Source organism: Eleutherodactylus coqui, chromosome 3, assembly GCF_035609145.1.
Source record: "Eleutherodactylus coqui strain aEleCoq1 chromosome 3, aEleCoq1.hap1, whole genome shotgun sequence".
Taxonomy (NCBI): Eukaryota; Metazoa; Chordata; class Amphibia; order Anura; family Eleutherodactylidae; genus Eleutherodactylus; species Eleutherodactylus coqui.
In genome coordinates, this window is record NC_089839.1 from 180307293 (window position 1) to 180331056 (window position 23764).

A 23764-nucleotide genomic window follows, 5' to 3' on the forward strand; every position below is an offset into this window, starting at 1 on the left:
CCGCACGCTCAAGCGTTAAACGTGCACATTGCAAAATTGATCAGCCTAGAGATGCTGCCGTATAGGCTTGTGGAAACGGAGGCTTTCAAAAGCATGATGGCGGCGGCGGCCCCGCGCTACTCGGTTCCCAGTCGCCACTACTTTTCCCGATGTGCCGTCCCAGGCCTGCACGACCACGTCTCCCGCAACATTGTACGCGCCTTCACCAACGAGGTTACTGCCAAGGTCCACTTAACAACAGACACGTGGACAAGCACAGGCGGGCAGGGCCACTATATCTCCCTGACGGCACATTGGGTGAATTTAGTGGAGGCTGGGACAGAGTCAGAGCCTGGGACCGCTCACGTCCTACCCACCCCCCGAATTGCGTGCCCCAGCTCAGTGGTGGTATCTGCGGGGGTGTATGCTTCCTCCACTAAACCACCCTCCTCCTCCTCCTACGCAACCTCTGTCTCGCAATCAAGATGTGTCAGCAGCAGCACGTCGCCAGCAGTCGGTGTCACGCGGCGTGGCAGCACAGCGGTGGGCAAGCGTCAGCAGGCCGTGCTGAAACTACTCAGCTTAGGAGAGAAGAGGCACACGGCCCACGAACTGCTGCAGGGTCTGACAGAGCAGACCGACCGCTGGCTTGCGCCGCTGAGCCTCCAACCGGGCATGGTCGTGTGTGACAACGGCCGTAAGCTGGTGGCGGCTCTGCAGCTCGGCAGCCTCACGCACGTGCCATGCCTGGCCCATGTGTTTAATTTGGTGGTTCAGCGCTTTCTGAAAAGCTACCCCCACTTGTCATACCTGCTCGGAAAGGTGCGCCGGATCTGCGCACATTTCCGCAAATCACACACGCACGCTGCCACCCTGCGGACCCTGCAACATCGGTTTAATCTGCCAGTGCACCGACTGCTGTGCGACGTGCCCACACAGTGGAACTCTACGCTCCACATGTTGGCCAGACTCTATGAGCAGCGTAGAGCTATAGTGAAATACCAACTCCAACTTGCGCGGCGCAGTGGGAGTCAGCCTCCTCAATTATTTACAGAAGAGTGGGCCTGGTTGGCAGCCATCTGCCAGGTCCTTGGAAAATTTGAGGAGTCTACCCAGGTGGTGAGCGGCGATGCTGCAATCATTAGCGTCACCATTCCTCTGCTATGCATCTTGAGAAGTTCCCTGCAAAGCATAAAGGCAGACGCTTTGCGCTCGGAAACAGAGCCGGGGGAAGACAGTATGTCGCTGGATAGTCAGAGCACCCTCCTGTCTATATCTCAGCGCGTTCAGGAGAAGGAGGAGGAGCATGAGGAGGATGAGGAGGAGGGGGAAGAGACAGCTTGGCCCACTGCTGACGGTACCCATGCTGCTTGCCTGTCATCCTTTCAGCGTGTATGGCCTGAGGAGGAGGAAGAGGAGGAGGAGGAGGATCCTGAAAGTGATCTTCCTAGCGAAGACAGCCATGTGTTGCGTACAGGTACCCTGGCACACATCGCTGACTTCATGTTAGGATGCCTTTCTCGTGACCCTCGCGTTACACGCATTCTGGCCACTACGGATTACTGGGTGTACACACTGCTCGATCCACGGTATAAGGAGAGCCTTTGCACTCTCATTCCCGAAGAGGAAAGGGGTTCGAGAATGATGCTATACCACAGGGCGCTGGTGGACAAACTGATGGTAAACTTCCCATCCGACAGCGCTAGTGGCAGAAGGCGCAGTTCCGAGGGCCAGGTAGCAGGGGAGGCGCAGAGATCAGGCAGCATGTACAGCGCAGGCAGGGGAACATTCTCCAAGGCCTTTGCCAGCTTTATGGCTCCCCAGCAAGACTGTGTCACCGCTCCCCAGTCAAGGCTGAGTCGGCGGGAGCACTGTAAAAGGATGGTGAGGGAGTACGTAGCCGATCGCACGACCGTCCTCCGTGACGCCTCTGCCACCTACAACTACTGGGTGTCGAAGCTGGACACGTGGCCTGAACTCGCGCTGTATGCCCTGGAGGTGCTTGCTTGTCCTGCGGCTAGCGTCTTGTCAGAGAGTGTGTTTAGTGTGGCTGGGGGAATCATCACGGATAAGCGTACCCACCTGTCAACCGACAGTGCCGACAGGCTTACACTCATCAAGATGAACAAAGCCTGGATTTCCCCAGACTTCTCTTCTCCACCAGCGGACAGCAGCGATACCTAAGCAATACGTAGGCTGCACCCGCGGATGGAAGCATTGTTCTCTATCACCATCCAAAACGGGGACATTTCTGCTTCATCAATCTGTGTATAATATTCCTCCTCCTCCTCCTCCTGCTCCTCCTCCTGAAACCTCACGTAATCACGCCGAACGGGCAATTTTTCTTAGGGCCACAAGGCTCACTCATATAATTTTTCTAAACAATTTTTATACATTTCAATGCTCTTAAAAGCGTTGAAACTTTAACTTGAACCAATTTTTCGTTAAACTGGGCTGCCTCCAGGCCTAGTTACCACTTAAGCCACATTAACCAAAGCGATTAATGGGTTTCACCTGCCCTCTTGGTTGGCCATGGCCAATTTTTCTGATGTACATTAGTCTGTTGATACAGCAATTTTTGTGGGCCCTCGCCTACAGTGTAATCAAATGAATTTTTAGCCCACCTGCATTACAGCTGACGTTACATCCGCTGTGTTGGGCAATGCAATGGGATATTTTTATGTACCGCCGGTGGGTTCCAGAGAGCCACCCATGCTGTGGGTCCACAGGGAATTATAAATGCATCTGTTTCCACTTCTAAAGAACCCCAGTCTGACTGGGGCATGTAGTGTGGGCCGAAGCCCACCTGTATTAAGCACGACATTACTACCTCAGCTGTGTTGGGCAATGCAATGGGATATTTTTATGTACCGCCGGTGGCTTCCTGGCACCCACCCATGCTGTGGGTCCACAGGGAATTATAAATGCATCTGTTTCCACTTCTAAAGAACCCCAGTCAGACTGGGGCATGCAGTGTGGGCCGAAGCCCACCTGCATTAAGCACGACATTACTACCTCAGCTGTGTTGGGCAATGCAATGGGATATTTTTATGTACCGCCGGTGGGTTCCAGGGAGCCACCCATGCTGTAGGTGCACACGGAGTTTAACCTACATCTGTCCACTTTTAAAGAACCCCAGTCAGACTGGGGCATGCAGCGTGGGCCGAAGCCCACCTGCATTAAGCACGACATTACTACCTCAGCTGTGTTGGGCAATGCAATGGGATATATTTATGTACCGCCGGTGGCTTCCTGGCACCCACCCATGCTGTGGGTCCACAGGGAATTATAAATGCATCTGTTTCCACTTCTAAAGAACCCCAGTCTGACTGGGGCATGCAGTGTGGGCCGAAGCCCACCTGCATTAAGCACGACATTACTACCTCAGCTGTGTTGGGCAATGCAATGGGATATTTTTATGTACCGCCGGTGGGTTCCAGGGAGCCACCCATGCTGTGGGTCCACAGGGACTTCACAATAGGGAGTTGTACCTGCCTGTGTCTATTAATTAAAAACCGCGGTCTGACTGGGGCATGCAGACACCTTGACAGAATGAATAGTGTGTGGCAGATAGGTTCCCCATTGCTATGCCCACGTGTGCAGCTCCTGATGGCGGTGGCACAGGATTATATTTCTCATTGCTTCTGTACAGCATTGTGGGCTATCGCCCCGCCCCTTTTAAAGAGGGTCGCTGCCTAGCCGTGCCAACCCTCTGCAGTGTGTGCCTGCGGTTCCTCGTCATGGCAGACGCACTTATAAATAGACATGAGGGTGGTGTGGCATGAGGGCAGCTGAAGGCTGCGCAGGGACACTTTGGTGTGCGCTGTGGTGGTGGTGGGGGGGTTTGGGCAGCATGTAACCCAGGAGAAGTGGCAGCGGAGTGTCATGCAGGCTGTGATTGTGCTTTGTTGGAGCTAGTGTGGTGCTTAGCTAAGGTATGCATTGCTAATGAGGGCTTTTCAGAAGTAAAAGTTGTTGGGATGGGGGGGCCCCACTCTTGCCGCTATTGTGGCTTAATAATGGGACCTGGGAACTTGAGATGCAGCCCAACATGTAGCCCCTCGCCTGCCCTATCCGTTGCTGTGTCGTTCCCATCACTTTCTTGAATTGCCCAGATTTTCACACATGAAAACCTTAGCGAGCATCGGCGAAATACAAAAATGCTCCGGTCGCCCATTGACTTCAATGGGGTTCGTTACTCGAAACGAACCCTCGAGCATTGCGAAAATTTCGTCCCGAGTAACGAGCACCCGAGCATTTTGGTGCTCGCTCATCTCTAATTGTTATCAAAGTCATTGAGATCCTTAAGGCCCATTTAGACACAACGATTATCGCTCAAAAGATCTCACTCTAGAGACTTTTAAGCGATAATCGTCGCGTCATTCTCAGCGCAAGATGATCGCTCAAGATGAGTGATCACCTTGTGCTGCCAGCGGAGGATGCAGAAGAAAAGCGGGGTGTTCCCTGCTCCGAGTGCCCGACTGTTATACAGCCGAGCGCTCGGAGCAGAGGATGCAGAAGACAAGCAGGGTGTCCCCGCTTGCCTTATGCATTCAGCTGTTTTCTGCACGGAGTGCCCAGCTTTTTTACAGCTGAGCGCTCTGTGCCGGGTATGGAGAACAGAGCTGGACCGCTCTGTTGTTTATACCCAGCCTGTCATTAGGGAACAGGATACAGCTGAAACAATAGTTTTAGCATGCTGAAACACAACGGTGAGCGACGGCTTAACGAATACTGCACGATGTCAGTGCAGTTAGACACAACGATTATTGCTCAAAAGACAGCTTTTGAGCGAATTTTGAGCGATAATCATTGTATTTAAATGGGCCTTTAGGGAGCGTTCACACTGCGTTTTTTGTATCCGTTAAAGATAGATGTTTTTATGCTGTAAAGTATAAAACCGTATATGTGACAAAAAGCATAAAAAACAGTGCAAACATATACCTCATCTGTATATGTTTTCATTAAAAAAACATCAGTTAAAAACGTATGTTTGCACACATTTTACATTGAAAAGCAATTTGTTTTTTTGAAGAAGAAAACAGGAAAAATCTGGGAAAATTCCTCAGTTTTAAAGACGTATACATTTTCTAGAGGGATAAACATATCATGCAATACAGCAGGCCATAGGAAACCATTAAAAAAAAAAAAACATATTCTTTTATTTTAGGACACAATAACATAGTCAACTATATTACAGTGCTCTGCAAAAAATACGAGTTGATAAGTAAACCTGTGAAACGTAATCAAGTTTGTCTACATTTGTGTAAATTTTTACTATAAGGCTTCTTTTACACAGGTGACAACAATATTGCAGCTTTGTCCCCGTGATTCAGTAGCGTTGGCAGTGCGTTTTCTTCTGATAAACTCACACAATTTTATCATGAGAAGGTTAAGCCCTATCCCACAAATAAGCTCTAGCTGCATTGCATAAAAAATGTCCCCCTGCTGCTCTCCGGAGCTCTGCCACGTGTCCTGCAGTCCTTGTTCGCCTCCAGGAAGCAATGGCTCTGATTGGTTCTCGAACACTGCTCAGCCAACCAATGCAGTGCTGGATGAACCAATACGATGACTGTGATTGGTTCATCCAGTGCTGCATTGATTGGCTGAGCAGCGTCCGAGGAACCAATCACAGCCAGCGCATTGAGGAGGCAGGATTTAAGAATTATCTAACCCGTGGGTGAACAAGGACTGCAGGATGTGTGGAAGAGCTCCGGATAGCAGCGGCTGCTATTTAAGTACTCCATTTTTTTGAGTGCAGGCGGGCCTTATTTTCAGGGTAGGGCTTATTTTCTAATGTTAAAGTTGCATGCCATTGCATAAAAAACGCGATTTCGTGTGTTGCAATGCGAAAAAAACGAAGGCTCCAAAGGAAAACATAAGCTACAAAAAAAGCAAATCACAGCAATATAGAGTATGCCACAATTTTTTTTCTTGCAGGATAGCATCAGAGACAACATTGCTAATGTGAAGGAACCCATTGGAAAGCATGGGCTTCACATAAATGCATTTTCTCACGCTATCACATCACAGCAAAATCTTGCGATTTTGACTCCCATGTGAAAGCGGCCTCAAAGTCTATGTATACTTTAAACTATACATTTTTACACTCTTAGGGTTCCTTCACATGAGTGTATTTATGCGCATTTTTGTAAGTGCAAAATTTACAAGCACAACACGCAGAGAATAGAACAAATTTATGTCAATGGCTCGAACACAATGCCAGAGAAATCGTACCTGCTCTTTCTTTTTGTGCATCTATGCACCAAAGGTCCCCATAGAAGTCTATGAAGGGTGTGCAAATGCAAGCTCAGTGTGCAACAGGATGCGTGAAACATTGTGCAATTCTATGAAAAAAAAATCTGCAACTCATTAATTTAAATTGGGCAGTGTTCGTCTGCCGTGCACAAATGAATATGGCCTGTATGTCAAAAATATACAGTAAAATACGCCGATGTGTGCACAAAAAAGCCTCGTATATAGCACAAATACGTTTGGGCTGAGGCGTGTGCAAAAACGCATGCACCCGTGTGAAGATGTCATTAACAGCACAAAAACACGTATCTTTACGGACCGTATCAAACAGCCATATGTGTAGTTATGCATGAATAAGACTTTTTCTTCCTTTGGCCATTCAAACTCCACTCCATAGCGCAGGAGTTTGAAAAAAATAGTGGGAATACAGGCTTTGTACTATCTTTCCCGCATGTATTTAACACTACATACTAAGGGCAGGTTCCATCTTTTCTCACCTGTACAATTAACAGTTGAGAATTAGAGATGAGCGAGCGTACTCACGAAGGCAAACTACTCAAACGAGTAGTGTCTTATGCGAGTACCTGCCCACTTGTCTCATAAGATTCGGGTGCCGGAGGGGGAGAGTGTTGAGTTGCGGGAGTGAGCAGGGGGGAGCGGGGGGGGGGGGGGGGGGAGAGTGAGAGAGAGATCACTCGCATAAGGCACTACTCGCTCGAGTAGTTTGCCGTAGCGAGTATGCTCGCTCATCTCTAGTAAGAATCCCGATAGTGAAAACAAAACCACTGAAATCCATTGGAATTAGTGGTTTTGTTTTGTCCTGTTATGCTTATCACGGCCGCATAATGGGACTAAATCACATTCGTCTCTTTAAGCCCTATAGGATACTAATACCACAGTGTGAACACTTCCTTACACGTGCCCATTTTTCCTGTAGTCAACAAATAAACTTCAAGAACCAACTGTTGACTTGCAGCCTTATACAGGGTTACTACAGATGATCTCCCCGATTCGAACCCCTCATTCGATGACACTCAGATATATAAATTTTATATAAGTGAAAACAGATGTAGTGTACAGAAGTTAGTGTATGGAAGTTTCTGGATGGTCTATAAAATCTTGTGTTTATCTGTATTGTCAATGTGTTCCATTTGAGTGAATATGACGTGTATTGCATAGCTGCAGCACTGAATGGGTTACTGTCTGGGAAAGTATCTATTTGTATGTCATGTGACCTTGTTATATATATATATATATATATATATATATGTGATTGAAAGGTGCATGAGTAGGAGAGTGGTTGTTGGAGTTTGCCTTGGCTGGTGCAATTCACCTATCCGTCCTGAGAGAAGCTGGCCTGCATTCAGACACCTTTAGTCTGTGTGTAGTGGATATGGAAGAGGCTGACAGAATAGAAGACATGTGCCATGGACCCCTTTCTTTTTCCCTGTATGGGGAAGTAGGCAAGTGAAAGGCCGCAAGAAGTGTGAGTTCCTGCTGTGCAGTGTTGGGTGCCTATCTACTACTCCTAGAGTGTGCACCGGTAGTGAATCGGTGACATGTTTGTGAGAAAGTGTCTGGGACCAGAGATTCACAGTTAACTTGGCCCGTGTAAGTCACTCTGTCCTCCTGTGTTTGACTCCCTGTCTCACTATGTGTTCTCCTGCACTACCTATTCTACCAGTGGATGTCAAGTGTGGACTGTATTGGATTTTACTGCAAGTTGTGTTTAAGTAAATGGCTTTACCGACCGTTACCGATTCTGCCTTTAAAAACCTCAACCCTGCAATGTGGACTCTTTATTCCCACTTCGAGAGATCACCGCGAAGGTAAGAACGGTGGTGTCACCCATAACAAAAGTGGACTAAGGTAACCTCTCAGTAGGTTAACCTAATTTTAATAACCTGCTCTTGGCCCTTTGGGCATGTCCCTGGTTACCCTTTGGGTGGGAGACAGTAGAGCCACCATTAAAAAGCCTACATCTAAACCCCTGTCTCCTAGGCTGGGGCTTGTCCCTCGGATGCTGCACAGAAACTCAAAAAGTTTCCTTTAGCAAAACTAACTATAATGACAGAAGGCAGAACTTACATGGTAGTAACGCCAAGAAAGAGTAAGTCTTATCAGGCAAGAAATCTGCTCACTCAGAAGCGCTCAAAAACAGTAGTCAGGTATGCAGCAGTCACTGGGAACAAGGGGAATCCGAGCAGACGTTGATATAATAGCATATAGATGTTTTTTGTACATTCATACGCTATCATCTCTGGGTTGCCCAATCATGTGACCTTACTCTTGGTCAGAGGACTTGGTGCTGATGTCTCTTATTTAATGTAGGTATTCTCTTCTTATTGTGTGGTATATTTTCATAAATTGATGTATAAATATTAATATGTGTGCCCTATTTTGTCACTCTGGGATTATAGTTAGCGTTCCAGGTACCTGGACGCTTTGGGGATATGGGCATGTGTTCGCTTTAATTCCCAGGTGGCCCAATTGTGTGACCTTGATCTTGCTTGAGCAATCCTGTGCTGAGACCAGCTTCCTGTATCATGAGGTCGATGACCACTGGCGTAACTATAGGGTATGCAGGGGATGCGGTTGCACACAGACCCAGGAGCCTTAGATGGCCCACAAGGCCTCTCTTCTCCATATAGGTAGCCTAGTACCATGAATAAAGCATTATAGTTTACAGGTTTTGCATTTGGACCCAAGAGCTTCAAGTCACGCCTCTGTCGCTGACATGTACGCCACTCTAAATAAAACAGAGGAATCAGGTGTAATCTACAACTCTAGTCTCTGTCTCTCACAACTAGAAGGTTGCGTCTAATCCTAGCTTGCATATGTTCCTCCATTACTTCAACCTCCCCCATTGGGAATGGTGGATTTGAGACAGCAGCACCTCAGCCAGTTTATTTGCTGGCACAATCTTTCTACCATACAGCAATCACACCATTCTACACAAACTGTTGCTCCATTGCCCTTTTACATTTTATTGTTTTACTCTCAAACGGTAATAATTCTTACCTATCCACCTCATAGTTTTCTAGCAGCCGGAGTAGACCAGGAATGGAGTCTCTAATTTATAGTGATCTGTAAAAATAATCACAGTATTCAGTGGTTATTTCTTTATAACCCTTATGAATGCTGAGAATAGTCACATATTTCATTAAAAGTATATTAATCTTACCATTTCACTCTTTTTTGCATCCTTCAACAATTTTATAACATTCAGAACATATAATGCTACTCTTACGGCAGTGTAAGAGCCTCCATGCGCAGGTTAGCCCCCCAGCATGTTACTACTCCATTGGACAGATTATTGGGTGTTTAAAGTTATATAATTACTTTAAGAGATTATTCAACATTTCTTCATAATAGCGCGCATGGTGTTTAGTGGAAGTGACGAAACATATCAATAGGAACCCCTAGGCGCCACAAAAACATGGTGAACTAAATAGGTATACTCCACATAGAGCCTTGAACCACAACTTCAATTAGGACCAGACAGAGAATAAGCTTTAAACCTCTGGATGGAAAATAAGCCCTCCTCCAAAAATGAGCCCTAGCTAAACTACATGAAAATTCCTCCAGCAATACTCACCTAGCCGGAGGCGTCTGGGTCCCCTGTGATGGCCTCCGGCACTCCGGCAGGCTGCAGTGTAATCTTCAGCGTTGACATAGCACTGTCTCCCTGGTAATGGGGCTTTGAATACCCTGCCTCCAGCAAGTGAGTGCTATGTTTGGATCACGAGCACCATGGCTCAGCCAATCAGTGCCGGCGCTCGATCATTCACAGCCATTCAGTGAATGACATCACTGAATGGCTGTGACTAGTTAATCGAGCTGGAGATCAGCCGCATTAACATGGTCGGGTTCTGAGCTACCCCCATGGGAGATGGTAGAGCCCTGTAACAAGGCCTTTCTCTACCCCGCTGTCTCCTCGGCTGTGGGCCCGCACCTCGGACACTGCAATATTGTATGTTATTGCCATAGCTTTCTTTATCAAACACTTAGTAGAGTCTTGCTTGTCTAACTGAGCTTGTGTAAAGCCTTTCCATAAGCTTCATCATATCCCGCACCTGTTTCATTAACAATGGGTTGGCCAGATTGACAGAATCAGTCATCAATACAAATAAGCAATGCATAAATTCTGTCGTCATGTAGGAGAACAATTGTACAAAACAATGGAGCAGCACTGAAAAAAACAGTATAGCGGTGCAAAGTCCAGCCAAAAGTTGATCCACAATCCTTTTGTAGCATAAAATAGAACGCCAGGGCAGCATTCCAATATCAAGATCCTTCATTCACCCACGTGCAACGTTTCAGCTCAGTATGAGGTTTGCTCAAACAACAGCTGTGATATAGGGTAACACAGGATTCAAGTTGACAAGTAAAGCTTTGGCAATAACTGAGTTGTGTACATGAGGATTATTCTAATGATTCGCTGTTGGCAAATATCCTTACAGAACAACACAAAGTAAATTCAGTCACATTTTATATTACCTACATCCTGTCCTGACTTGAGAGAACAGCATGGATGGCTGACGGATTAACACAGGTCTTGAGTGCCACTACAACGGCAACTATAATAAGTGGGAAATTGATATACTCTAGAGTCTACAGCATCAGACTGGGATTCCTTGGGACCACCAGAGAAAATTATACTGAGTCCACTCTACATCTACACAGAACATATGCACATCCACTTTTGCACCATAATCTTTTTTGATATCATCGATAAGGTCTAATTGGTTATTTGTTAATCGGCCCTATAAGAAATAGACAATTATAGTAAAGTGATCAGCTTCAAAGACACCTCCAAATGGGGTTTATCTTCTGTTGGACCTTTGGGCTCCATTATAGTGTTAGACCTTGGGTCAACCCGAAAATCCCTATGTATTCCACTAAGCCAGTCCAGTCAGAGTAAACTAAAGAACTATGAAAAAGACCCGGTCAGGGTTGAAACGCTGCTGACGCTTAGGACCATGGACTTAACCCTTTTCAATCCAATTTGTATCCTGGTTTTCCTAGTAGGCTTACTCTTTTTCTGCCGTTATAAAACAGCGCTATATTCTGGCTAAAGCCAGTACTGCATGAGGTGACACGTTGGATAGGCTCCAACAGCAGAGAGGCTGGCAATATACAGTAAGAGAACCTCGACGGGCGTCTTCCAACATCGGAGCTGTCAAGCCTTAAATCATAATGTCTTCAGACGTCAGACAGTGGATTGGAAAGGGTTAATAAAGGTCACATATTGATTATTTATCGCTGTGCGGAGTGCTGCCTTTACCGTCTATCTTTCCTGGAATAACATAAAAACCTGATTTATACAATAAGTCATTTTCTGATGACATAATCCCTTCAATATGAATTGATCTTTGGAAGTGGGGGAGAGGTGCGGTCATAGCATGATCCCTTTAATTAGATGACCTACACCATCTAGGTAATAGATTAAGGGCTCCTTCACACTGGCTATCACAATATTACCGTGAGAAAATTGGAGCAAAATCACATGTATGCTCCTGAGGTGTCTGAGCTCCGCAATGCTTTTTCCTGACAATTTCACATCACATTGCTGCTGCCCGTGATTTACTTGCAAATGTGAAGGCACCCTTTACTGTCATAATTGCATACTGGAACATGTAAGTCAATGGATCTCATATATGATATATCAAGGCTCTGGGGCTGAATGAGTTAAAAAGGAATATGTTGACCTATGTTACTTCCTCTTCTTATCGGTGTCACAGCAGGTGTTTCAGACGGCAGCACTTCATGATAGTCATGATAATGCAGCATGTGTGACGGCAGCACTTCATGATAGTCATGATAATGCAGCATGTGTGACGGCAGCACTTCATGATAGTCATGATAATGCAGCATGTGTGACGGCAGCACTTCATGATAGTCATGATAATGCAGCATGTGTGACAATAAGTTATCAGGAGGAACTAAGATGAAAAAAATGGGGCACACGGGACACACATCCTATGCATGCATTAGGGACAATTCAAGTCCAGAGATACATTTAGTAATATAGTGTGCTCATTACCTTATCATAGACAGCAACAGCAAAAGTAACATGCAGTAAAATACCCTGAACCGCGCTCATAAAAAGCCCAATACAAGCAACTCAACTTTAACTCTGATGCAGAGTAATGCAACTTTTTTACTTAGACATCTTATAAAAGTGTGATCTGTAGGGGTCTGACTACTGGGACCTCCATCCTTACTTAAAATGGAAATGTGGCTACAGGTCATCTATTCCATGCCGCATATACTGTGTATAATCATACAACTGCATTGTTTATGGCCTCCAGCACTACACGCCTGTGGAAAACTGCACACAAGGGCATATAGACCTAAAGAACATGGATGATGTGGTCAGTGGACGAGCTGTTATAAAGGAGCGAGGATTGAATGCTGCGTATGATAGTGGCACATAAGAAATAATACGACAGTCATGTAAAATGCTATTATGCTGCTCCATCAGTGACGCAGAGACCAGACTCATAGAAAAAGTTGGATCCACTATGTGTTGATAGTACCAGAGAAGACACACCTGTTTTTCACATCAGAAAGTGCCAGAGTCATAATCACAACATACAGAGAAGGAGTTTCAACTCCATGAAGGGAAAGTGGTGTGTAATGAGATTATGGAGAGGTGAAAAGTGCAGTTACTGAGTGAGTGGGAGTTTGCCATATTAAACCGCCACCAATGATCACCTGCAGTATACTGGAGTTGTGCCAAGAAAGACATTTACCAGAATAGTGACACAAAGTTAGGGACAGCCATGGAGTAGTAATGCAAGAGAAAAGCTGGCTTTATCTTAAAAGTTTCATCAATGTTAAAGGCAGCTTGAGTCTAACAGAAAAAGAGCACCTGGTGCAAGAAGTGAGTGATACTGAGATTACTGTTATATAGCCAAACCGGATGTACTAAACATTTTGCAATATTCTGAGTTACATTATGCAGAGACTTGAATTCTATCTGCATTCTATATAATATTTCTGCATTACAGTATATGTTGCACTGCCGTACTTGTCGCGGTCTAATCTACATTAAAGAAATAGTTGATTGCTATCAATGCTTCAGTTTTGCTAAAGTACTGTTACAGCACAGCGGGAGCTGGGTCCTGGATGCAGTGACGGGTTCAGTGTGATATTACAATGTTAGTGCTGGACCACCTAATGTACCTGCTTGTACATGTGGCGTTATTCACCACTGAACACCAAGGCAGAAACATCTCTTATCTATCCGTAGGCAGATTTGCTGTCTAAGCTGTTTTTCATTCCATCCAGCCTATCAGTAACTCATCTAAGTTATTTATTTCTGCTCATTTGAGTACAAGAAGCCATTTACACTCTTGTTTTACCCTTGTGCTCTGGGCCTTTGTGAGTTGGTATTATTTAGCTCTGATATATTTCTCTACGCATTCTGCTTAGATTTCTTCAGTTAGTGCATTTGTACCTTCTTCGCTTCCTTCACTTCACATCCTTGGTCGCTTTATTAGTTTAATCTGTCTCACTCTTTCCTTATATCTACCATCATTACATTTAGGGACAGTTAGAGAATCTAGCCAGGTTTCAGCTGTGGGATCACTCTTTTCAGGGTGGGTACTCTACTTTTTTGACAGGTTCAGTTAGGGCAGATATAGGGGAATATCTAAGGTCGTGTTTCCTTTTTTTTACTGTCCTGCACCCCTTGTATCTTAGTTGTCCCTTGAGTCTTACATACCAATCGATCTGTCACTGTCTTTGTGTCTGTTTATTTGTATCACTAACAAGCCTGAACACAAGTTACAAGTCCTTCTGCATTCATTACAGTACATAACTAGAGATGAGCGAACGTACTCGTCCGAGCTTGATACTCGTTCGAGTATTAGCGTGTTCGGGATGCTCGTTACTCGTAACGAGTACCACGCGATGTTCGGGTTACTTTCACTTTCATCTCTGAGACGTTAGCGCGCTTTTCTGGCCAATTGAAAGACAGGGAAGGCATTACAACTTCCCCCTGCGACGTTCAAGCCCTATACCACCCCCCTGCAGTGAGTGGCTGGGGAGATCAGGTGTCACCTGAGTATAAAAATCGGCCCCTCCCGCGGCTCGCCTCAGATGCGTTGTGAGATAGCTGAGGGACAGTGCTGTTGGTGCCGGAGCTGCTATAGGGAGAGTGTTAGGAGTTAGTGTAGGCTTCAAGAACCCCAACGGTCCTTCTTAGGGCCACATCTAACCGTGTGCAGTAGTGTGGAGGCTGCTGTTAGCAGTGTTGCACATTTTTTTTTTTTTGGTATATCGGCCGTGCAGAGCATTGCGCCCTGCAGTAATAGTCCAGGGACAGAAGTGCTTAGGCAGGGAGAGCGTTAGGAGTTATTGTAGGCTTCAAGAACCCCAATGGTCCTTCTTAGGGCCACATCTAACCGTGTGCAGTAGTGTGGAGGCTGCTTTTAGCAGTGTTGCACTTTTTTTTTTTTTTGGTATATCGGCCGTGCAGAGCATTGCGCCCTGCAGTAATACTCCAGGGAGAGAATTGTGTAGGCAGGGCCAGAAGACATATATTATAGATTAAATATACGCAGTGGTCCTTTTGAAAAAAATATTGGAAAAAAATCTATTTGGCCTGCCTGTCACTGTGCTCAGTGTTCTGGGTCCGTGTCTGCTGGGGGTAGTAGTTCTCCAAATAAATACGCAGCCAGCTAAGTGTTACAGCAGGCTTGCGCCAAATTATTTCCTGGGGTTCTGTAAACGAAGTCAGCCTCCAACCACAGGCCAATAAGCGGCACATTTAATTACAGCGTTCTGTTTCTGCACTACTGCTAATACACCATGCTGAGGGGTAGGGGTAGGCCTATAGGATGTGGACGCGGGCGAGGATGCGGAGGCCCAAGTCAGGGTGTGGGCACAGGCCGAGCCAGTGTGGTGGCCAGGGGTAGAGGCAGGGCCAGACCGAATAATCCACCAACTGGTTCCCAAAGCGCCCCCTCGCGCCATGCCACCCTGCAGAGGTCAAGGTGCTCTACGGTGTGGCAGTTTTTCACAGAGACGCCTGACGACCGACGAACAGTGGTGTGCAACCTTTGTCACACCAAGATCAGCTGGGGAGGCACCACCACCAGCATGCGCAGGCATATGATGGCCAAGCACCCCACAAGGTGGGACGATGCCCGTTCACCGCCTCCGGTTTGCACCACTGCCTCTCCCCCTGTGCCCCAACCTGCCACTGAGATCCAACCCCCCTCTGAGGACACAGGCAGTACCGTCTCCTGGCCTGCACCCACACCCTCACCTCCGCTGTCCTCGGCCCCATCCAGCAATGTCTCTCAGCGTAGCGTCCAGACGTCGCTAGCGCCACAGTTTGAGCGCAAGCGCAAGTACGACGCCACGCACCCGCACGCTCAAGCGTTAAACGTGCACATTGCAAAATTGATCAGCCTAGAGATGCTGCCGTATAGGCTTGTGGAAACGGAGGCTTTCAAAAGCATGATGGCGGCGGCGGCCCCGCGCTACTCGGTTCCCAGTCGCCACTACTTTTCCCGATGTGCCGTCCCAGGCCTGCACGACCACGTCTCCCGCAACATTGTACGCGCCCTCACCAACGCGGTTACTGGCAAGGTCCACTTAACAACAGACACGTGGACAAGCACAGGCGGGCAGGGCCACTATATCTCCCTGACAGCACATTGGGTGAATTTAGTGGAGGCTGGGACAGAGTCAGAGCCTGGGACCGCTCACGTTCTACCCACCCCCCGAATTGCGTGCCCCAGCTCGGTGGTGGTATCTGCGGGGGTGTATGCTTCCTCCACTAAACCACCCTCCTCCTCCTCCTACGCAACCTCTGTCTCGCAATCAAGATGTGTCAGCAGCAGCAGCACGTCGCCAGCAGTCGGTGTCACGCGGCGTGGCAGCACAGCGGTGGGCAAGCGTCAGCAGGCCGTGCTGAAACTACTCAGCTTAGGAGAGAAGAGCCACACGGCCCACGAACTGCTGCAGGGTCTGACAGAGCAGACCGACCGCTGGCTTGCGCCGCTGAGCCTCCAACCCGGCATGGTCGTGTGTGACAACGGCCGTAACCTGGTGGCGGCTCTGCAGCTCGGCAGCCTCATGCACGTGCCATGCCTGGCCCATGTCTTTAATTTGGTGGTTCAGCGCTTTCTGAAAAGCTACCCCCACTTGTCATAGCTGCTCGGAAAGGTGCGCCAGCTCTGCGCACATTTCCGCAAATCCCACACGCACGCTGCCACCCTGCGGACCCTGCAACATCGGTTTAATCTGCCAGTGCACCGACTACTGTGCGACGTGCCCACACAGTGGAACTCTACGCTCCACATGTTGGCCAGACTCTATGAACAGCGTAGAGCTATAGTGGAATATCAACTCCAACTTGCGCGGCGCAGTGGGAGTTAGCCTCCTCAATTATTTACAGAAGAGTGGGCCTGGTTGGCAGCCATCTGCCAGGTCCTTGGAAAATTTGAGGAGTCTACCCAGATGGTGAGCGGGGATGCTGCAATCATTAGCGTCGCCATTCCTCTGCTATGCCTCTTGAGAAGTTCCCTGCAAAGCATAAAGGCAGACGCTTTGGAATCAGAAACGGAGGCGGGGGAAGACAGTATGTCGCTGGATAGTCAGAGCAACCTCATGTCTATATCTCAGCGCGTTGAGGAGGAGGGGGAGGAGCATGAGGAGGAGGGGGAAGAGACAGCTTGGCCCACTGCTGAGGGGACAGATGCTGCTTGCCTGTCATCCTTTCAGCGTGTATGGCCAGAGGAGGAGGAGGAGGAGGAGGAGGAGGGGGAGGAGCATGAGGAGGAGGGGGAAGAGACAGCTTGGCCCACTGCTGAGGGGACAGATGCTGCTTGCCTGTCATCCTTTCAGCGTGTATGGCCAGAGGAGGAGGAGGAGGAGGATCCTGAAAGTGATCTTCCAAGTGAGGACAGCCATGTGTTGCGTACAGGTACCCTGGCACACATGGCTGACTTCATGTTAGGATGCCTTTCTCGTGACCCTCGCGTTACACGCATTCTGGCCACTACGGATTACTGGGTGTACACACTGCTCGATCCACGGTATAAGGAGAGCCTTTGCACTCTCATTCCCGAAGAGGAAAGGGGTTCGAGAATGATGCTATACCACAGGGCGCTGGTGGACAAACTGATGGTAAACTTCCCATCTGACAGCACTAGTGGCCGAAGGCGCATTTCCGTGGCCCAGGTAGCAGGGGAGGCGCAGAGATCAGGCAGCATGTACAGCGCAGGCAGGGGAACACTCTCTAAGGCCTCTGACAGCTTTATGGCTCCCCAGCAAGACTGTGTCACCGGTCCCCAGTCAAGGCTGAGTTGGCGGGAGCACTGTAAAAGGATGGTGAGGGAGTTCGTAGCCGATTGCAGCACCGTCCTCGGTGACGCCTCTGCCCCCTACAACTACTGGGTGTTGAAGCTGGACACGTGGCCTGAACTCGCGCTGTATGCCCTGGAGGTGCTTGCTTGTCCTGCGGCTAGCGTCTTGTCAGAGAGTGTGTTTAGTGTGGCTGGGGGAATCATCACGGATAAGCGTACCCACCTGTCAACCGACAGTGCCGACAGGCTTACACTCATCAAGATGAACAAAGCCTGGATTTCACCAGACTTCTCTTCTCCACCAGCGGACAGCAGCGATACCTAAGCAATACGTAGGCTGCACCCGCGGATGGAAGCATCGTTCTCTATCACCATCCAAAACGGGGACCTTTTTGCTTCATCAATCTGTGTATAATATTCATCCTCCTCCTCCTGCTCCTCCTCCTGAAACCTCACGTAATCACGCCGAACGTGCAATTTTTCTTAGGCCCACAAGGCTCAGTCATATAATTTTTCTAAACAATTTTTATACGTTTCAATGCTCATTAAAGCGTTGAAACTTTCACCTCAACCAATTTTTATTTTAACTGGGCTGCCTCCAGGCCTAGTTACCAATTAAGCCACATTAACCAAAGCCATTAATGGGTTTCACCTGCCCTCTCGGTTGGGCATGGGCAATTTTTCTCAGGTACATTAGTACTGTTGGTACACCAATTTTTGTGGGCCCTCGCCTACAGTGTAATCCAATAAATTTTTGGCCCACCTGCATTACAGCTGACATAACATCAGCTGTGATGGGCAATGCAATGGGATATATTTATGTACTGCCGGTGGGTTCCAGGGAGCCACCCATGCTGTGGGTCCACAGGGAGTTGTAACTACATGTGTCCACTTCTAAAGAACCCCAGTCTGACTGGGGCATGCAGTGTGGGCCGAAGGCCACCTGCATTAAACATGACATTACTACCTCAGCTGTGTTGGGCAATGCAATGGGATATATTTATGTACCGCCGGTGGGTTCCAGGGAGCCACCCATGCTGTGGGTCCACAGGGAGTTGTAAATGCATCTGTTTCCACTTCTAAAGAACCCCAGTCTGACTGGGGCATGCAGTGTGGGCCAAAGGCCACCTGCATTAAACATGACATTACTACCTCAGCTGTGTTGGGCAATGCAATGGGATATATTTATGTACCGCCGGTGGCTTCCTGGCACCCACCCATGCTGTGGGTCCACAGGGAGTTGTAAATGCATCTGTTTCCAGTTCTAAAGAACCCCAGTCTGACTGGGGCATGCAGTGTGGGCCGAAGCCCACCTGCATTAAACATGACAATACTACCTCAGCTGTGATGGGCAATGCAATGGGATATTTTTATGTACCGCCGGTGGGTTCCAGGGAGCCACCCATGCTGTGGGTCCACAGGGAGTTGTAAATGCATCTGTTTCCACTTCTAAAGAACCCCAGTCTGACTGGGGCATGCAGTGTGGGCCGAAGCCCACCTGCATTAAACATGACATTACTACCTCAGCTGTGTTGGGCAATGCAATGGGATATATTTATGTACCGCCGGTGGCTTCCTGGCACCCACCCATGCTGTGGCTCCGCAGGGAGTTGTAAATGCATCTGTTTCCAGTTCTAAAGAACCCCAGTCTGACTGGGGCATGCAGTGTGGGCCGAAGCCCACCTGCATTAAGCACGACATTACATCAGCTGTGATGGGCACTGCAATGGGATATATTTATGTACCGCCGGTGGGTTCCAGGGAGCCACCCATGCTGTGGGTGCACACGGAATTCCCATTGCGGAGTTGTACCTGCCTGTGACTATATATAAAAAAACGCGGTCTGACTGGGGCATGCAGACACCTTGACAGAATGAATAGTGTGTGGCACATAGGTTCCCCATTGCTATGCCCACGTGTGCAGCTCCAGATGGAGGTGGCACAGGATTGGATTTCTCATTGCTTCTGTACAGCATTGTGGGCTATCGCCCCGCCCCTTTTAAAGAGGGTCGCTGCCTAGCCGTGCCAACCCTCTGCAGTGTGTGCCTGCTTTTCCTGTGGCAGACGCACTTATAAATAGACATGAGGGTGGCGTGGCATGAGGGCAGCTGAAGGCTGGGCAGGGACAGTTTGGTGTGCGCTGTGGACACTGGGTCGTGGGGGGGGGGGGGGATTTGGCAGCATGTAACCCAGGAGAAGTGGCAGCGGAGTTTCATGCAGGCAGTGATTGTGCTTTGTTGGAGGTAGTGTGGTGCTTAGCTAAGGTATGCATTGCTAATGAGGGCTTTTCAGATGTAATAGTTGTTGGGGGGGGGCACTCTTGCTGCTATTGTGGCTTAATAGTGGGACCTGGGAACATGAGATGCAGCCCAACATGTAGCCCCTCGCCTGCCCTATCCGTTTCTGTGTCGTTCCCATCACTTTCTTGAATTGCCCCGATTTTCACAAATGAAAACCTTAGCGAGCATCGGCGATATACAAAAGTGCTCGAGTCGCCCATTGACTTCAATGGGGTTCGTTACTCGAAACGAACCCTCGAGCATCGCGAAAAATTCATCTCGAGTAACGAGCACCCGAGCATTTTGGTGCTCGCTCATCTCTATACATAACAGATCACAGGACGGCCGTATAGGATGCCAGAAAACTCCACCAATTTTCATGCTTACTTGGTCTGCCTAGGCCCTAGGCAGTGTTGGTACACATTGTATATAACTGCTGCACTTGGAACCAAGACATCGATCATCAAGCTGCTCAATTGTACCCACATATTGTGCTTCAGACTGAAACATCTCTATGGGGTATACCAAGCATGTAAGTAGGGTTATCTGAAGCTGAAAGCAGTGATGAAATGGTTACACAGCACTAGCAGCGGGAGGGTGAATATTTACTTATGGGGCATGATGCCAAGAGCTGGGTTACCTCTTCAATCAGCCTAAGAACAGATAATTATGTGCCATGTTTATCAGCTCCATACATACATGACCAGTTCTGTAATTAAAAGCTTTTAGTATCAGCAGTGGATGGCCCATTCTAAATCTAGCTCTAATTATGGAATTAATTAAAGTGCCTGAGTAATATCACATAGACCACACCTTCGTGGGGCTAATGAAGGTGAAAACAATTCAAGCGTAATTAAGAGGGAAAAAAAGCAGCTCTAAAAACTTTGATTATATTGAGGATTAATTACGAACTGGAAAGAAATGAAACTGTATTTCATAAATAAGTTTTCCTGTTACTCCGATTAATTAAAACTTTAATGAAAAGATTAATTTGATGCCTTTAATTAGTAATAGTAATGTGCTATAAGTAGATCAGATACAATAGACAAAAAAATTCTTATTTTACAAGAAACATCCCTTGGGATCCACTGGCCGTCACCTTAAACTACCCCTGGGCCATCATTAAACTAGTGTAATCAGGATTCATATCCACTTTGAAAGCAGTTATGCAGCAACATGAGGACTTTCCATTGCTAATCTAAAGGTGTCCAGAGACATGCAAGGAAAGTCAACCAAAGCCTTTGATTCTGATGACTGCCATCGACTATCTGATGCAGTTATATCCAACCTGGGTCATACAGCACCCTGGAATTTTTCTTTTGTAGGGGTGCCACAAGTTTAATTTTTTTTGACAAGGTATGCAGCAAGCTGGAAAAAGTTGGAAACCGGTGATCTAATACGTATGGAAGTATTCTGAATCTCCACTAATGGCAGATGTTGGAGGAAAAAAAGGATTGCCCATTTTAGATTTCAACATGCCAACCATTTGTTTCTAAAAGAGATAGGTTGCTGCCAGAGGTGGTTGTGACATATTGTCCTCTCCCCAATGGAAACACAAGCCGAGCGTGCATGAGTATAGCGGAAGTTGGGAAGAATAGCTGGTCAACAAATGACCATTTGACTAGAAGGATTGAAGTTACCTTGACACCGGTGATTTCTAGTAGGATTATGCTATCTGATGTTGCTTCTGTTATATAAAGTGCATAGTAACATAGCATAAAAATGCTGAAAAAAGACATGTCTGTCCAGTTCAGCCAATTAATCTGCAATGTTGATCCAGAGGAATGCAACAATCCCCATGAGGTAGAAACCAGCACAAGCAAAAACACTTGGCAACAGCACTCCTACACATTTAATATCTGAATAAATAAATGCCTAACTGTTATATATTGTATGCCAACCACATAAAAATGCAAAGTTTTAAGCGCATATTTTGATCAAAACATATGGGCCCATCAACCACGTCTTGGCAAGCATTTGCTTTTGGATGGGTCCTAACTCTAAAAGACACCTTTCCTTAGGCATAAGCCTCATTTGATTCAAGGAAAGCAGGATACCAATTCCTTGGACAGATGGGTGGTCGGAGTGCAAAACAAAAGTGGAAGTAGACACTTCTCCGCAAATGCAACTCCAAAAATATATATATTTAATATGTATGAGTGCTGTTGCCACTTTTTTTAACTTGTACTATATTGTTTCAATTGTGGCATATGTGCACCTTAAAGGGATTTTCCAAATGCTAACGATGACGTATCCATGTTTGTGTTCTGCATGATGCGAGTTCGCCTGAGAATCCCGGGGCCGACTCACTATTGGCCATGTAAATATGGCCTAGTGTAGAGGTTTCTGAGGCTAATCATCACCATAGTTTCTGGAATGGGTCTGGTGGGAGGAGAAGAGTTGGGCAGGGCACTATTAAGTGAGGCCACAAAGGGAGCCTTAAAGCTAAGTGAGGCCACAGAGGGAGTCCTGAAACTAAGTGGGGCCACAGAGAGGGACCTAAAACTAAGTTGGATATTAGAGCTGTCCCTCTTTTCATTGTCTGTAAGGAGTCTCTAAAGAAGCTTTGAGAGTTGGGCCGTCAAGAGAATATTTGAGGTTTTATCATTTATAATTTAATAAAAACATTTTTCATGCACATAACACTTTCTGTAACTCCTCTGTTTATACAGAAAATATGACTGCAGCAATGCTTCAAAGTATCCACAACACCTGGGAATTGTCCTTTTTATAAATGAGCTTCAGGAACTCAGTTTCCAGACTTGGCGCAGGAAGTATCTTCTGTGATGTTCTCAGGTTTTTGCTCAGATAATGCCGCTTGGGAAATAACTAAATGTGTCACTGGTGAAGTTTCTTTTAACATTTTTCCTTCAAGTACAAAGTGTTCGCTTAGGAAGGACGGGAGGTTTGATGCTGTTCATTTAACCATGAAGAGCTAAATATTGAAGTGTTTGTTACCTGCTTTGTGCTAGTGTTTTGGAGTACAAAAAGTAGCATATTTTTTGCACCTAATTTATGAGCTAAAATTTGCAAATTTTCCTCTCCTTGCTATTTCCTTGCAATGCTAAAGAGCATTGTTTAGCAGAAGGGCGCGGGCAATATCAGTCCACCATTAATTATGCTTAAGCCAGAAGGTGGCACAAATCTATAACTTCTCATAGTAAGAGTAGATTACATTTTTGGTTTAAAGATACTGCAGCCCAAGAGACAGGCTTACTACAACTAATGAGCAGCTCAAACATAGGCCGCCTGCAGATGGGCAGGTTGGGTCCGGCTGCGAGGATCCTCGCCGCAGGACCCGACCCGAGCGCCTGCAGAGACCAGCGCGTACTCGCCCGCGGCTCCGGCTGTTTAATGTGCCGGCTTGCCGGGCAGTCGGCGCATGCGCAGACCGGAGCCGGTGGCGGGTGAGTGACGTTTCTGTGTGGGGCTCTGCGAGCCCCGCACAGAAATAGAACATGCCGCGGTTTGTTTGCCGCAATCCTATGCAGGCTTCCAGCGGCGGAAATCCTGTGGGAAATCTCACCGCAGAATTTCCGCTCGTGTGCAGGCGCCCATAGATTTACAGCTAGGAAATGTTCAGTGTGACCCAAATATCTGCTACTAATTGATGGCTATACTCGGAGTACGGTCTCAGATAGTGGCCGCTGTGCAGCTGGGCAATGTATTGGTTGTAGCAAACCATATGCTACAATCAGCGAGGACTCAGTTCATTAGCAGGCCACATGGACTTGCATCACTGGTAGGGCTTTTGGCCACATTGCTACCACAATGTAGACACCACCCGGCTGCATAATAACTGCTATGTTTGGGTGGGACAGGGGTGGAGCTAAGCGCTGCCACATCCTCCGGCCCCCTCCACACCCCTTGTCTGCAGCCAGCAATGGGAGGAGGTGGGACAGGGTGGCGCTTAGCTCCACCCCT

The 23764-nt window shown here is 47.4% G+C and overlaps 1 protein-coding gene across 1 annotated transcript in view; it reads right to left on the minus strand.

Moving 5' to 3' along the window:
- The window catches only part of FAM3D (FAM3 metabolism regulating signaling molecule D), a 75307-nt gene that overhangs the window by 39298 nt on the left and 12245 nt on the right, over positions 1–23764 (minus strand). Inside the window, exon 2 of the mRNA XM_066596610.1 lies at positions 9256–9321. Within this exon, the coding sequence (XP_066452707.1) occupies positions 9256–9268 (13 nt within the window). The 5' untranslated portion in view covers positions 9269–9321. The remainder of the gene's footprint in view (positions 1–9255; positions 9322–23764) is intronic.